We start from the raw sequence: 13,698 nt of genomic DNA, 5'->3' as shown, positions 1-13,698 counted from the left end.
AACAATTCACAGACAGTGAAGGGTGACATTACTGAAATACTGTCCTGTGTCCTATCATCAGCCATGAAGTCAAAATATGGCCTGTATTTCATGTCATTCAACAGAGCAAAAACTAAGAAACTCTTACCAAAAGCCAGAGCAACACAGTCAAAGAAAATCCCTAAATCGGTGATGGCCACCTAATTTCCCTTCCACCCAAATCCCTGAAGCAGCCTTTCTAAAGCGCCTCTGCCCACCTTGGGAGGCCATGGTCCAGGATCCTGCAGAAGCAGAATCCCCAACAGAAGAACAAAGACAAAAGAATGGACAAAAAAAGCAAAGAGACAACACGTGCCATCCAAAAGCAGCACAAAGTGTCTGCACAATCCTTCCAGCCATGTGAATCCTACTGACCTTCAGGACCTGCTCTAGATTCTCCAGCTTGGTTTGGAGTCCTTGATTCGTCTGAATTACTGAATCTCGCTCCTTAGTAACCAAAACAACCTGCAATTTCAGGTCAGCATTCTCAGATTCAACCTGAGGAGAAAGGATTTTCAATTAGCACAAGGAGCCACAGGTATCCCCTGTATAAATAATGGAGGACAAATTTATTTCTGTATCTCAGTAGGCTGTTTTGCAGACCTGTTTTCTACTTGTAATGATACCAAAATCATGGATCTCCTCTCCCTCTGGCTTTCACTCAGAACAAGTACATGAACATTTGTATCAATCTTCAATGTGCTGAACACCATTTGCACATACTGCTCCTCCCACAAGTCACATCTCCCCTCCCCATTTACAAGGAGGAAAGGACTGGGGTATGAACAGGCTACATAGTGAGAAGATTCAAAAAAAGCACAAAGGTCTAGGTCTACAAGTTTTTTTAATCCTAGGTGGTAGGATTAAACACAGAGAACAGTAGAGAAAGTTCAGTAGCCTGTTGAAATCATGTTTACTTCCTCCACTTACTACAGGAAATTCCAGCAACATATTTTGCTTCTAGAGGGTACTATGGCTTGACGACTATTAGCAATGCAAATTATCAAGCAAAGACAAACATTTCCACTCAGAACTAAAAGTTATTAGATAGATGGGAAGCCTTATGCATGGTGACAACATTGACATATGGAACAGACAGGTAACTTTCTAACTCTTGTCTAAACCTGTATTTGTCCAGAGGAGTTGGGAACAGAAACTCATGGAGGATCTTCGTTGGAGTACCAACTCTTCCACCACTCTTCCACACCACAATGTGTTCCTAGAATGCAACCCTCCAAGGTGCAGCCACACTCCCCTGAAATCCACTCTGCAAACTGAAGAACGCAAGTATCCTGACTTTTTCCTGAGACCTGAAGCTTTTGTGTTTTCCATCTAGCAAGGGCAGCTCTGAATTGCAGGGGTGGCTTTCTCCCCTACCCCATCATCAGCCACCAAAAGCCCTCTTTGAGGACGACAAAAAAATGCCAGAGGTGACTGAGGACTTTCGAATATACTGTACACCTGCACCACTTGTGGTGATGGGTTCTGCTCTACGGCCACTCTGACCAGAGCACACTGCTCCCCACCAACCACTGTCTGTCTTTTGTTATGAATTCCGTAACAAGTTAGCACAAGTAAACCAAGTACAAACTTAAGTAAGGACAAAGCACCTTGCTCAAGTCTTGGGAAACTCTGTAATAAAAACAGGGCAGTTAACTGCTCTGCTTGCAGTGACCATGGGGTACACAGGCCAGAGAGGTACACAGATGGGTACACAAGCATCGCTCAACGAGCAACTTGAAAACTGGTGTCCTAAAAAGTTGTTCTCAGCAAAACATTACAGAAGCTAATGTCATGTGATAAACAAAGATACTGCTTTTTACCTGTCCTGCCCATTCAGCCTTCTCATTCAGCTGCAAGTTCTCTTCAGCCAGTCGTGCATTTTCACTTTGTACCTCCTGCAGCTGGATCTCCTGTCCAGGAAGAGCAGGCATTACTACACCAAGGCCCTCAGCCTAACTCCCCCAGTTATTCTGCAGAGTGGAGCTGCTCCTGTTGACTGATGGTACAAGATGCTGACAGGATGCTGCTTGAGGAGTGGAAGGCAGCAGCGTGCAGCACTGCTCAAACAGCTATCATCCCTGTGCCAGACAATATCTTAAGTTTCTTTTTCCATTAACATAAGCTCAAAGCCCAGAATGAGAAAGACATTTCTTTGTCGACTTGATAGCTCCAGTGTTACATTATTTACATATCGCTGTCTAGAACTCCATCTCCACCACCACCAATTCAAGTTTCACTGTTAGTTCAAGGAATAAAAATTATTTGGAAGAATGATGCTAGAGAGACATCTAGGCTGCAAACTTGAGAGTTTTAAACAACTGACTCTGAAACCAGAATTCCGTCTGGAGTTAAGCAAGCAACAAGAGCCAGCTCTCACTCTGCCTCAGAGAATACTGACTCTGAGCAGGCAGGAGACCATGGACATCGGGAGACACTGACTGAATTTGTCAGGTCCAGTCTGTCTAAAGCAACTTTGTACAGCATTACAGGAATTTAATAGTTGCATGATCACATGACTCCACGTAGACACAGACACTTCCTCATCCCAACATTTTACAGATCATCAAATATTTTCTGGCTGTTCCAAGAGCTAATCTCCTCTTCTAAGTCTAAGTCCCAGTACTTCAAGGTGAATTGGTCCCTATTTGCCCTTGAAAAGCTACTAACAATATACAATGACCAACTTATTCCTTAAACATCCCATTCTAACCCAGACCATGAGGCTGAGCTATGCACTATGAACTGCTTATGTCTGAGCTATGCATTAGAACTGACCTGAATGGAGACTGGAGCAAGAAATAAAACATTTATTCAGAAGGTAAGCACTCCTGGGTGAAACTGTACATTGACATAGTCACTAATGTCACCAGTGCTGCTCAGCAAAGTAGAAACAGAAGGGGGAAATCCAGATGCTGTGACATGACTTTCAAAACCCCCATGAAATTAAAGAGGCAAGATCTCATGCAACAAACACGAAGCATAAGAAAATGACCATGGGTTTGTGTCATTACCACCTCAAGATACAGAAATCTTTCAATACTTTTCTAGAGTGCGTGCAAAAATGGCAAGCATCTCCTTAAGCTAGCAAAGGCTACAGAGTTTCATCCAGTGATTTTTGTAGTTACATTCAACCCAAAGCTGGCTGAAAGACTAAATAAACAATTCCAGTCTCAAGGGCTGGAGCCCAAAATCTGTGACACTGTTCAAATTAAGAGAAAGATTGGTGATTCCTTGTTAAGATAAACTGAAGAGAATCCAAGAAAGGCATGCAATAACCTAGCTCCTCTCCTACCATTATGCTCACAACAGTAAGCAAAATGAACACTTACCAGTTCTTTGCATCTTTTATGCTTTTTCCTCACTTCATGCTCAAGGTTTTCACATTTTTTGCGCTTTTTCTTGAGTTCAAATTCCTGCATGAAACAAGCACAAGTAGATCAGCAAGTCCCCATTCTTACAATGCATAAGAAATTCAAGCCCAGCTTCTCAGACTCAAAGCTGTATTAGCTATTTTTATTTTCTTAAGAAAATCTCTTTGTGACAAACAGAAACAATATAGAAACCAAGGGAGTTTTTGGTTTTTTTTAAAAAGGTAATGAAAAGCAAAAAACATTTCAAGTGAAACAGCTATTCCTCTCTTCCCCAAGCCTTTCATGCTCTGGAAAGTTTTCTGTTTCCCATATGTGCAGACTGTTCCTATTTGTATAGAATAGTATGGCAGACAGGATGCATGGGACAAAAAGACAGAGCTGTGCAAAATATTCAGCTTGAAACACTAGCTGTGCTGTCTTAACTCCTATTCTAATCCAAATGACATCTAACAGAGAGCAGACATCCTCTAGTAATGTACCTTTATCTGCAGTTACTCCCTACCACTCTTGGTTCCTCAGATAGATTAAGAACTGCTAAACTTCACTCTGAACTGTCCTAGTTTGCTGGAATAATTCACAAGGGACATATTCCTCACACGACATCTGTCCCAGTTCAGTCATATCTGTTGCCAGTTTAAATAAGACTAAACGAAACACTGCACAGAATCTACTGGCATGTTTCCCTCTCATTTTCATGTGACATATTCTCCCACAAGACCAATACCTGGAGCCGTCACCCAGCAATGCTGTCCACGCAGACAGCCTGTGTTTTCTCACCAATTCCCCTAAGCTTCCCACTTTTGCAGAGCAGCTGCACCTAAAAAGACTTCAGTCCCCAAAATCCCCACCTGGATTGCACAGGTGAGAAAGCCGAGGAAAAGTATAGCACTGCTTCACCCAAAACCAGGTTCATAACTCACCAGCTGTTGTATCTGTTGGCTGCTCTTGTGGTCTCTTACTGCATTTTTGGGAGGGAAATTTTCATGTCCTTCAGAGGCAGGTCCCAGCGGCTGCACACCTGGTTCCACCTGGAAAGCAAACAAGATGCCAGAGAGCTCAGAGACAGCCAAGACTACAGAGCACACCCTGCACACCGAGGGACAAGAGGCTCTCATGGCAGCACGCCTGGGAGAGCAACGCTCCTCATAAAAACCCCTGATCTCCTGACTGTGGCACTGGACATGAAAAAAGGTGAACACCATGCCAGGGATCTCTCAGTCACCAGAGACCTGTGCTGGGAGTCTTCTGGAGCCCAGTGCCAATCACTCCAGCTTGACTAAACCACCCACACGCAACAGTGGGCTCTAGAAAGCTTTCAGATCTGAGTTCCCTCATCTAAGGTTTCAATGAGAGGCATCAGCAACACCTCTCATGGCCCTCTCCAAAGCAAGAAAAAAGTGATGGAAGATGGTCAAAAGGGAGAACACAACCCTCATCATGAGCAGAAAGTAGAGATCAGTGAAGATGTCAGAATCTAAAGGCAGGGAAGTGCAGAAAAGACCTATCAAGAAATGGAGCATCCCACCTCAGCCAGTAGCTGAGGAGGACTAAAACAGCAGCAGATGTGCTATGGCTTATGTGCCACCACCAAAGCAGATGAAAGAAGACAGTTCTGTACATGTTTGTATGTAAGTTTCTATCAAAATGCCTTTCAATTTGGGCTACAGACAAACACACCTTTAATCCTCTGAATTTTCACTCTCAGCTGATACTTGATTTGACACTGTCTGCCTAGAGTAATCCCTGACAGCAGGGCAAGGCCTGAGGTAAACAGAAGAAAGAAGGCTTTGATGTTTTCAACACTGAATTTAAAATTATTTTTGATAAATAGATTTTACGGACAGAACATCTTTATGATCATCAAAGCCAATCTGTACAGTGAGCAAGCAGTAGGATTTTGTGACTCCACCTCAGCCATTAACTTTCAGTTGACCTCTCATCAAAGTGAAATGAGAAATTCCACTTCTGAACACCTACAGTGCTGAGGGACCTACATTACTAAGTCTGAGCTCCCTTTAGAGTCAGTCATTAGGACAGTGTCTAAGCATTATACCTAAAATGTGATTTCTTACACCCATTTTAGGCTTGAAAGCCACAGGTATTAACTACATCTATATCCACAGTTCCACTGCTGAAAGCCAGGAACTCTCAAGCCTTGGCTACCAAGGTTTTCACATTTTCTGCCACAAGAAAAATTCTGAAACCACCTCCCATGTGAACCTTATTCCATACAACCCATGGAGTAAGGTTCACTCTGGAGTCTGGCAGTCTGAGCACCAACCAGCGGCCAGAAATCTTGAGATCTTCCACTCAAGCCACAGTACCTTATCAGCCCCAGCCCTTGGGAGCTTTCATACATGCAGTGAAACCACTATTTAACTGTGAAATATCCAAGCATAAATATTTCTGAGATTTTTGGAGTTTTTTTAAACCACCTGGCACATACTAAGTTTCAAATCTGTATTTCACACCTCCCTCCAAAATTATGCTTCCTTGCAAACTGGAAATGTTGCATTTTAGTCAACCTTAATGAAATTAGGTCCCAAGGAATGATAGTGGATGCCAGTTAAGGTTAGATACTCACTGCACAAATACCATGCACTATGCTTCACAAGTCACATTCTCTTGCAAATAGATAAGCAAGACAAATTTGCTTGTTTGTGATCAGTTCCCAGCAAAAAGCTAAACAAAATGATATTCCTAATAACAGACAACTTACAAAAATTACTACAAAATTATAGATTTGCCCACACGGACCTAATTTCCACCTGAGAACAAAGACGTGTCCCCAGCCTCATGCTCATATACTGTTACTTTTATGCAGAACCCAGACTCATCACTGTATTAACTTAAACAAGACTGGCACAGATCACAAAGAGAGCTGTGACCTGGAGCTGTGCCACCTCATTTATAGAATAGAATCATAGAATCGTTTAGGTTGGAAAAGACCTTTAAGATCATCAAGTCCAATTGTTCACAGCAGGGACTGGAAGATGCTCAAATGAGCCAGGTGCAAGGAATCTGTTCAACCATACAGTTAAAAACCCCTGTAGAACAGCTGCTTTCCACCCCCAGCGCCATCCACCTGGGGTGCACTGACACTGGCAGAGATCCTGCTGAGAGAGCAGGATGGGGCTGTACAACTGGTCAGCACCCCCAGGCTGTACCAGCTAAAGCCGAACATAAAACAGACACAAAGTACCTGCACTCTGGCAAATGACCATAAGATTTAAAGCACACAACACAATAAATTCAATATGTTATAGACTTTTTAGAATGCTCTGCCCTTGGCATCCAGAACACACTATCACAATCCTGCCCCAAAAGAATCGCTACAGGGTTTTCCACCTAACCATGGCCCATTCCCTCAGCTGTGCCAGGGCAGCTCTGCAGTGTCAGGCAGAGCTGGACCAGAAAACTGATGCAGGTTTCAGAACAAGGGGGGAGGAAGGCCAGGTTTGCCAGGTTATTTTTAACTCAGATCCGTCACGTCCCGCTGCTCAACATAAGTTGCACCAACATAACCAAAGGGGCAGTGAGGACAAGCACTGGCGAACAGGAGGCTGTTGAAGCCAGCCAAGGAATGAACTCCCCGCTAAATTATGATTTGTCATTACAGAGATGTGCATCACCCCAAAACCCTAAATAAAGAAGTAGAGAAACCAGAAGAAGAACAGAGAAATGGCATTTTCCAAGGACATTTAGAGGCAAAGCTTGCTCTTTATACTCTGAGGAAGTTCTTTGAAAGCTGGGGAATACTGCCCTGATGCACTGTGCTGAGGAACAGGACAGAAAAGCGAAGTAATTTCTGTCAATTACAGTAACTGTGGTTACTGCCCCAAGAGCTGACTTCATCCTCGGCATGGCACCTCTGCACCTATATGAATACTGCCTGTTGAGGCTGGGGTGTTCTGCGCTACAGGTCTCAGCTAAAAGACTGCCGACAGCCTTCTTGCTCCCTCTTGACACTACCGCTGTCGGGCTTAGCCTTGTTGCTGTTTGTCACCTGGAAAATCTTTTCACAACGAGGACAGGCTCTCCTGAATCAGTGAGAAAGACCGTAATCAGTTGAAAATAAAGTTATGAAAGGGTTGCTCAAGGAAGACAAGGGCAGAGGGGAGAGAAAAAAAAAAAAGTCTGTGCATCCCTCATCATCACAGAGGAGCTAGGGGTGGGCTGGGATGAGATGGGATGATGGGGTGGGGGGGGGGGGTGGTGTCTGTGTGTGTGTGTCTGTGTGTGGCCAGCAGGCCAGAAATCCTGAATTAGCCTCGGACCAGAGCTGAGGATCTCTCTGAAACTAAACTGCCTATAATAACTGCGGAGGCCACCAAAATGCACAGCAACAAATCACCAGGATTGGACATTAACCCATGGGTTCAAAAAAAACCCTTCGGCATGAACTGAATCTCTCACTTCAGCAGTAACTGAATCAAGACATACAGTGTGTCACTCCCCTGACACTGCCTTAATATGAAATAACTGGAAGATGCCAAATGTCAAGTTTTAAGAGTACTCCAGTGGAGACCTGTGAAAACCTGACAGATGTTCCGGACAAAATTCTAGAAATCACAGCAAACATCAGACACTTAAAAACCCGCTAAATAAACATATCTGGGGGGGGACAGGACACGGGAACGGGACGGACCCCACTCACAGATCTATAAAGAGTTTTCTTAAGGTGTCAGCATTCAAATGGGTGAGGGAGATTCAGTAGGTACAATCTGCTTGGGTGCTCTGAAAACATGCAGCTACAGTGTCCTGAAAGGCTCCTGCAGACACTGAGCCACAACAGGATGAGGGGGGAGGTTTTCTCTCGAGTAAACAGCTAGTAAAAGTGAGAGGACTAAAGCGAGGAGGCAGCAGGAACCCTGCTCTCCAAGTACTGATGTTGCAAAGACACAAATGGTGAAGAGGGCCTCATGACACTGAGAGATTACAGAAGGCCATCAAACAATGTCTTAGTAGAACCCCGTGCCAAGACAAAAAGGCAAAGAGATCTACTGGGAAAGGGAGAGAAAACTTCATTATGCCACCATATAAATTAATGACACAGCATCTCAGCTCCTGCGTGCAGTGCTGCTTCCCCCAACACAAAATTGACAATGTACAAAGGAAGGAGATAAAGATGATTAACGCTGAATAATGGAAAAGCCAGAAACAAACAAAAAAAATGGGTGAAGAAGGGCCTGTCAACTCCCGAGCAACTTGTAAAAGGCGAACAAGGCATAAATATTCAATACATCTTCTACAAGTTCAGAGGGAAGCTGAGCAGCCCATCCCCACGCAGCCTGCAGGCGTTCTGCCGCTAAAACTTCGGGAAGATGCGGGGGAGCCCCCCAGGACAAGCCCGCCCGGCGCCAGCGGACCCGGCCCTGCCTCACGGCACCCACGGGCCGCCACAGTGGGGCCCTGGGGCACGCCGGGCACCCGAGCCCCGGCCTCACGCCCCCACCCGCCTGCCGCCTCCCGCGGGCGACCCCGCGGCCTCCCCCGGCCCCTCACCCCCCGGTCGGCCCTCGGCCCCCGCGGCGGGCCCCGGGCCTCCCACCGCGGCTTCGGCCTCCCGAGCGGAGGTGTGTCGCCCGAGCGCAGAGGAGAAGCCCTGCTGCACTGCCCCGCAGGCAGCGGAGGCCCCGGCGGGCCTGGCCCGGCGGCCCGGCAGCGGCTGAGCCCCTCTGCGGGGGAGGCGCTCCCCGGCGGTGCCCCGGCGGTGCCCCGGCCCCCGGCGGAGGCGGCGCCGCAGCCGCCCCCGGCCCGGCGAGGGGTGCAGCGGGAGGGCCCGGCCTTACCTGGCGCTGCGCGGCCCGCCAGCGGGGAGGCGGCGCCCGGGGGCGGCCCGGATCTGCCGGGCCGTACCACTGCGGCCGCGGAGGGGCGGCCGGGGCCGGGCCGGGCCGAGAGCGCGGGGCCGGGGCCCGGGAGGCGGCCACGCCACGGCCGTGCTGCTCTGCGCGGCCTGGGCCTGAGGCCCTGCCCGGGGCCGGGCTCTGGGGCTGGGGGTCCCGGGCAGCAGGCCTCCCGCCACTGGCGCCCAGCACCCACCCACTGGCACCCAGCACCCGTGCCTCTGCAGACGCTGAAAACGTGTGTTGGCAGCAAGTGGGGGCAAAAAGCGGCGATGCCTGGCTGCTGGGCGGGAAGGCAGGGCTCGGTGTCCCCAGGAGCAGCCCTGCCCCACGGGCCCTGCCAGACCTGGTGTGCCAGGCACTCATTTCAGAAACCAGCACAGCAGCGCAGGTGAACTGCAGCGCTCATGTACTCCAAGAAGTTTCTTAAGAACAGTAATGAACTGAGTAATTGAATAGCAAAACTTGTAGATGGCTGACCCACTTGTCTCACCTCCTTGCATGTCTCCCCTGCTAGTGCTGGCTCTCCCGAGCGGGCCTCATTCGGTAGAGGTGAACCTTTGATGCAGGTATTTAGCGTTGGTGCGGGCGTTCCCAAGCGTGCTGCAGCACTTGGCAAAGCGCCACCCAGACTGATTTTAGGGGAACGTAGACACTCCTTGAAATTCTTCAGTGCGATCTGTCTCTGCAGCCGTAACACCTCTCTCTGGGATTCCCGCAACAGGCGATCAAACTCGATGACGTTCAGGCAGCGAGGGTCATCCTGCAGGAAATGCAAACACAGCATCGTGTCACTGACAAGCTCTAAAAGGTGGAAGAGGTCAGGCTAGTGATTTAACATGCAAATTCCAAAAGCCTTACTGGGGAGACACTGGCAAAAAACCAGGTAATGTGGCACACAAAGGCTTCTGTTTCCAAAGCCTCCAAAGCAGCCACTTTGCATCCCCCATGCAACTACGTTATTCTTCCCGCAGATAAAAACTAGTCTGTAGTGCTTCTGCAGCTACCCCCGGCACATGGCAAAAGGCTTGTCTAAGTGTGCGCTTTCTCAGTGCTTGCCAGCAGAGAGCGTGTCAGGATAATGTAATTTCATTCCTCAGCCAAACGGGAGCCTGAGCTGAGTTTCCTCCCTGATGTGGGTGCTGGCATTCTGTGCAGCCCTAATGGTGGTTAGGGCTTTAAATACTGGAAAGAATGAAGAACATCTGGGATTTGTTCAGTTCTTGCTCAGGATAATGTTTGCTTTTCAAACACTCTTGATTTCTAACCTCTTCAGAGACAGTATATGTGGATAGGTACCTATCTTTAGCACAAGGGGTCACTCCCATCCGCTCTGGACCCCAAACAAGCAGCTTTTGGAGGAAATGAGTGCAATCTTACTCTCACAAAAACGGTGGGAGTATGTCACCAGCTTGTTTAATTCTTCAAAGGTTTTCAGATTTCAGGAAGCTGAAGAAACACGTACCTGCATGTCCGTACATACTTACAAAAGCCAGTTATGAAAACCTGTCTTTACAAATATGCTGCTGGAGGAGACATTGCTCATTCCCCTGGAAAGCTCCTAAGCCAGTGAATTCAACACATAATTAGTATCCAGGACAAATTTAATCTCCTTCCCCGTTCACTAATTATTCACCCTAAAAATAGCATGTGCTTTATAAATACAATTTGTGTAGAAAACCATGGTAACTCTCATGCTACAAGGGGGAAACTGAGGCAGCATTAATGGGAACTGATTATGGATTCAAGAAGTGAGCAGCTGGGCCTCCTCTGTGCCAGACCCATGTTCAGGCTATCAGGACAGTAGTTCTTTAAACAAAATTGGCTGTGGCTCTTCATAAAATCTCCCTTCCCCCACCAAAAAAAGCCAGCTATTCCCAACAGACAGCGTCCAAAGCCTGAGGGGGAACAAGGGAGCAGAAAAAAAGCTCAGTCCTCCACTCACAGTTTCTATTGTACATGTCCCCTGCAGCTGCCTTGCTGTTCCTAGAAATCCCCCTCTTCCAAGAATCCATGCTGCAAGAAATCGCAGCCTGGTTTTAGCTGGAAATGGGGTTTGGTTGGAAGACCATCACTGGAGCATAATTTCAGGAAATAATTTTATCCTATCCTAAGAGCCTTGACTTTGCAAAACAAAGCCAATATTTCTGCAGCCTGGCATGCAGGGTGTCCATTCTGCCACTGGAAAGGAACTGAGTTAGATCTGTTTCGTAGCTACTGAAAAAAATTGTGCTGATTTAAATACCCTAGATTAAAATTGATTTGGTTACAAACTGAGCCTGCACATAATATCTCTGCATATAAACCCCTTCATTGGCATAATGCATTTTGCATGCTGCAGAAAGATTAGGTGAATTTTGAATTTTAACGAGCTGGAAATTAAAATTTAATGAGTAGCTTGCTTGGAAGAGGAATGGGAAGAACAAGATCAGACAGAATGATCTCCTGTCTTGCTCTCTTCTCTGCAGATTCCCTGCTTGTGTATAGATGCCCCCAGTTACTGGTGCCTTGGCAGTTACAAAAACAGACTATCTCATCGTCTGAGCCAGGGTTGTCACCCATGCCCTAGAAAGGCAGCGGCTGAATTCTTCAACTCTGAGGATTGCAGGCATGTGTATTTCCTTGGCCAGTAATGAATCTTGCTTACCCGCTTTTGTCACATTCCTCTACAATTTGTCACTCTCCTGTCCCTGGCAGATCCAGGTTGCCCAACACACTCTGCTGTGAAAATCAGAATGCTTTGGAAAGTGTCAGTTCCCCCTTCTGTGGGGGTTTACGGGGAGATATGAAGGAGACAGGAAGAAATTTCTTCTTGTTGACACCATAGAGCACGGTCAGACCTAGGTAACTTTCTCCTGTGGTTTAATGCCAGAAGGGATCAGTGGGGTACCTCTGTGCAAACAGCAAACATCAGCCAATCGTTCTTGTCCTCACTATATCTACTTTAGGGAAAGACTGAGAATCTACCTTCAAACCTGCAGTTAAAATGAACATATGGGGAGCTCAGGGATGAAAATAAAGCTGCTTTCAGCAAGGAAGTATTTATCACAGAAATACCACGTAAGTAGGACAGGTAGAAATGTAGGTATTCATTCAGCTCAGCTGGGTACAGGAACGCAGGGTTGCACTTGACCACATCTGTATTAGCAAAACGGGGAAACCTGTGCAAGCCCTAATGTTACTGTGCTTCTCATGACAGTTTATTAACTGACCTAAACTGAAAACGTCCAGCTTGTGAACAAAAGACATAACTGATAGAACCCAGAACAGGTTGCTTTAATCACCTTGAGTGGGAAACATTTCACCTAGCTTAAGGGGTCTGTAGAAGCTCACTTTCAGAGTCATTTCAGAGAAGTGCTTTGAGGGACCAACGTGTCTGACCAGTTTTAGACATCTGTCTCAGGATGAGCTGAATTATCCCTTTTACCCCACCATTTATATCAGCAAGCCTTGTGCTGGTGCTGAGGGGAACACAGGTTACCAGCCCAGATGCAGGCATCAGCATTGTAGATGGTTTCATGAACACCCACCCTGTCTAATGATTTGGACCCTTAGTCGCAGTTATACAAGGATGCACCTAGTTATCACCAGTTTTGTGGCGGCTGTGAGCACTTGGGAATGTGCTCAGCTGGTTTACTTTTCAAAAAATGCTTTAAAAGGAGGTCCTGCTTCTACATCTTGCTTGAAGCTCGGCACTGTGAAAAGTCATCCTGTATCTGTGGCTTCTTGGGATTTCCCAGGGGGAGAGTTTTAGTTGCTGCTGAAAATAGCAGCTCTAACCCATGACTGGCGTGTCCCCCAGCAGACTGTTCTGGAGGGGTCTAGACACCATCTCTACCACACACTCACCCAGTGTTCCCAGTCCAACCAGCACATCAAATGCCCCCTACTCTCAGTTTGTGCTTGGGACTAACTGCCCTCACACTGCTTCCTGGGGTCTGGTTCCCATCACTGGTTTTGCACCACTTTTCCCCATCCCCTGAGCGATGTCCCAGAAAGTGTCTCACCTTCCCTGCGAAGAGTTTAGCCTGCAGCTCCCTGCACTCCTGCTGCAGAGCTTCAATCTGCTTGTCTTTCGCCAGGAGAGCACTGGCTTGCTCTGTCAGGTCCTTGGCACGCTGGCGAGCAAATGCTTTTTTGCACAGCTCCAGGCTGGAGCCCTTCAGAGGCACCGGAGCAGTTACCTACACCAGAGAGAGCAGTAAGGGAGAACACCACATGCGTTAGTGCTCGTTAACCACCACCCCATCACCCCAACAGGGAGCACTGTCAAGAAATGCCAGCCTAGCCCCAAACGACAGACAAGCAGACAGAGAGGCAGGACGGACCTATGGAAAAGTGAGAGGAAAGAGGAAGGGCTGGGTGGAGAAGTGGTTTGGAGACGAGGTGGGAAGCAGAAGGTGCTCAGAGGATGAGGCCAATGGGCAGAGTCAGCACAGGGAGCTGTAGGCCATGCA

At 47.3% G+C, this 13,698-nt stretch overlaps 1 protein-coding gene across 12 annotated transcripts in view; it reads right to left on the bottom strand.

Annotated features, from left to right (window-relative positions):
* Window positions 1–13,698, bottom strand: part of TSPOAP1 (TSPO associated protein 1) — a 70,576-nt gene that overhangs the window by 40,023 nt on the left and 16,855 nt on the right. For 11 of the 12 annotated variants that reach the window (XR_008746111.1, XM_055797616.1, XM_055797613.1 and 8 more), the window contains exons 4-9: window positions 13,249–13,425; window positions 9,735–10,004; window positions 4,313–4,420; window positions 3,351–3,434; window positions 1,842–1,931; window positions 394–516 (exon numbers count right to left, since the gene is read on the bottom strand). Coding sequence is in view for 11 of the 12 variants with exons in the window: in XM_055797616.1 (XP_055653591.1) it covers window positions 394–516; window positions 1,842–1,931; window positions 3,351–3,434; window positions 4,313–4,420; window positions 9,735–10,004; window positions 13,249–13,425 (852 nt within the window). In the remaining variant the exon portion in view is untranslated. Of the gene's footprint in view, window positions 1–393; window positions 517–1,841; window positions 1,932–3,350; window positions 3,435–4,312; window positions 4,421–9,184; window positions 9,623–9,734; window positions 10,005–13,248; window positions 13,426–13,698 lie in introns of those variants that run through there. The other variant, XM_055797617.1, reaches the window with a different exon arrangement.

The sequence above is a fragment of the Falco peregrinus genome, chromosome 2 (assembly GCF_023634155.1).
Source record: "Falco peregrinus isolate bFalPer1 chromosome 2, bFalPer1.pri, whole genome shotgun sequence".
Classification (NCBI taxonomy): domain Eukaryota; kingdom Metazoa; phylum Chordata; class Aves; order Falconiformes; family Falconidae; genus Falco; species Falco peregrinus.
The sequence above is the reverse complement of the archived record's forward strand: the minus strand, read 5'-3'. Positions and strand labels throughout refer to the sequence as shown.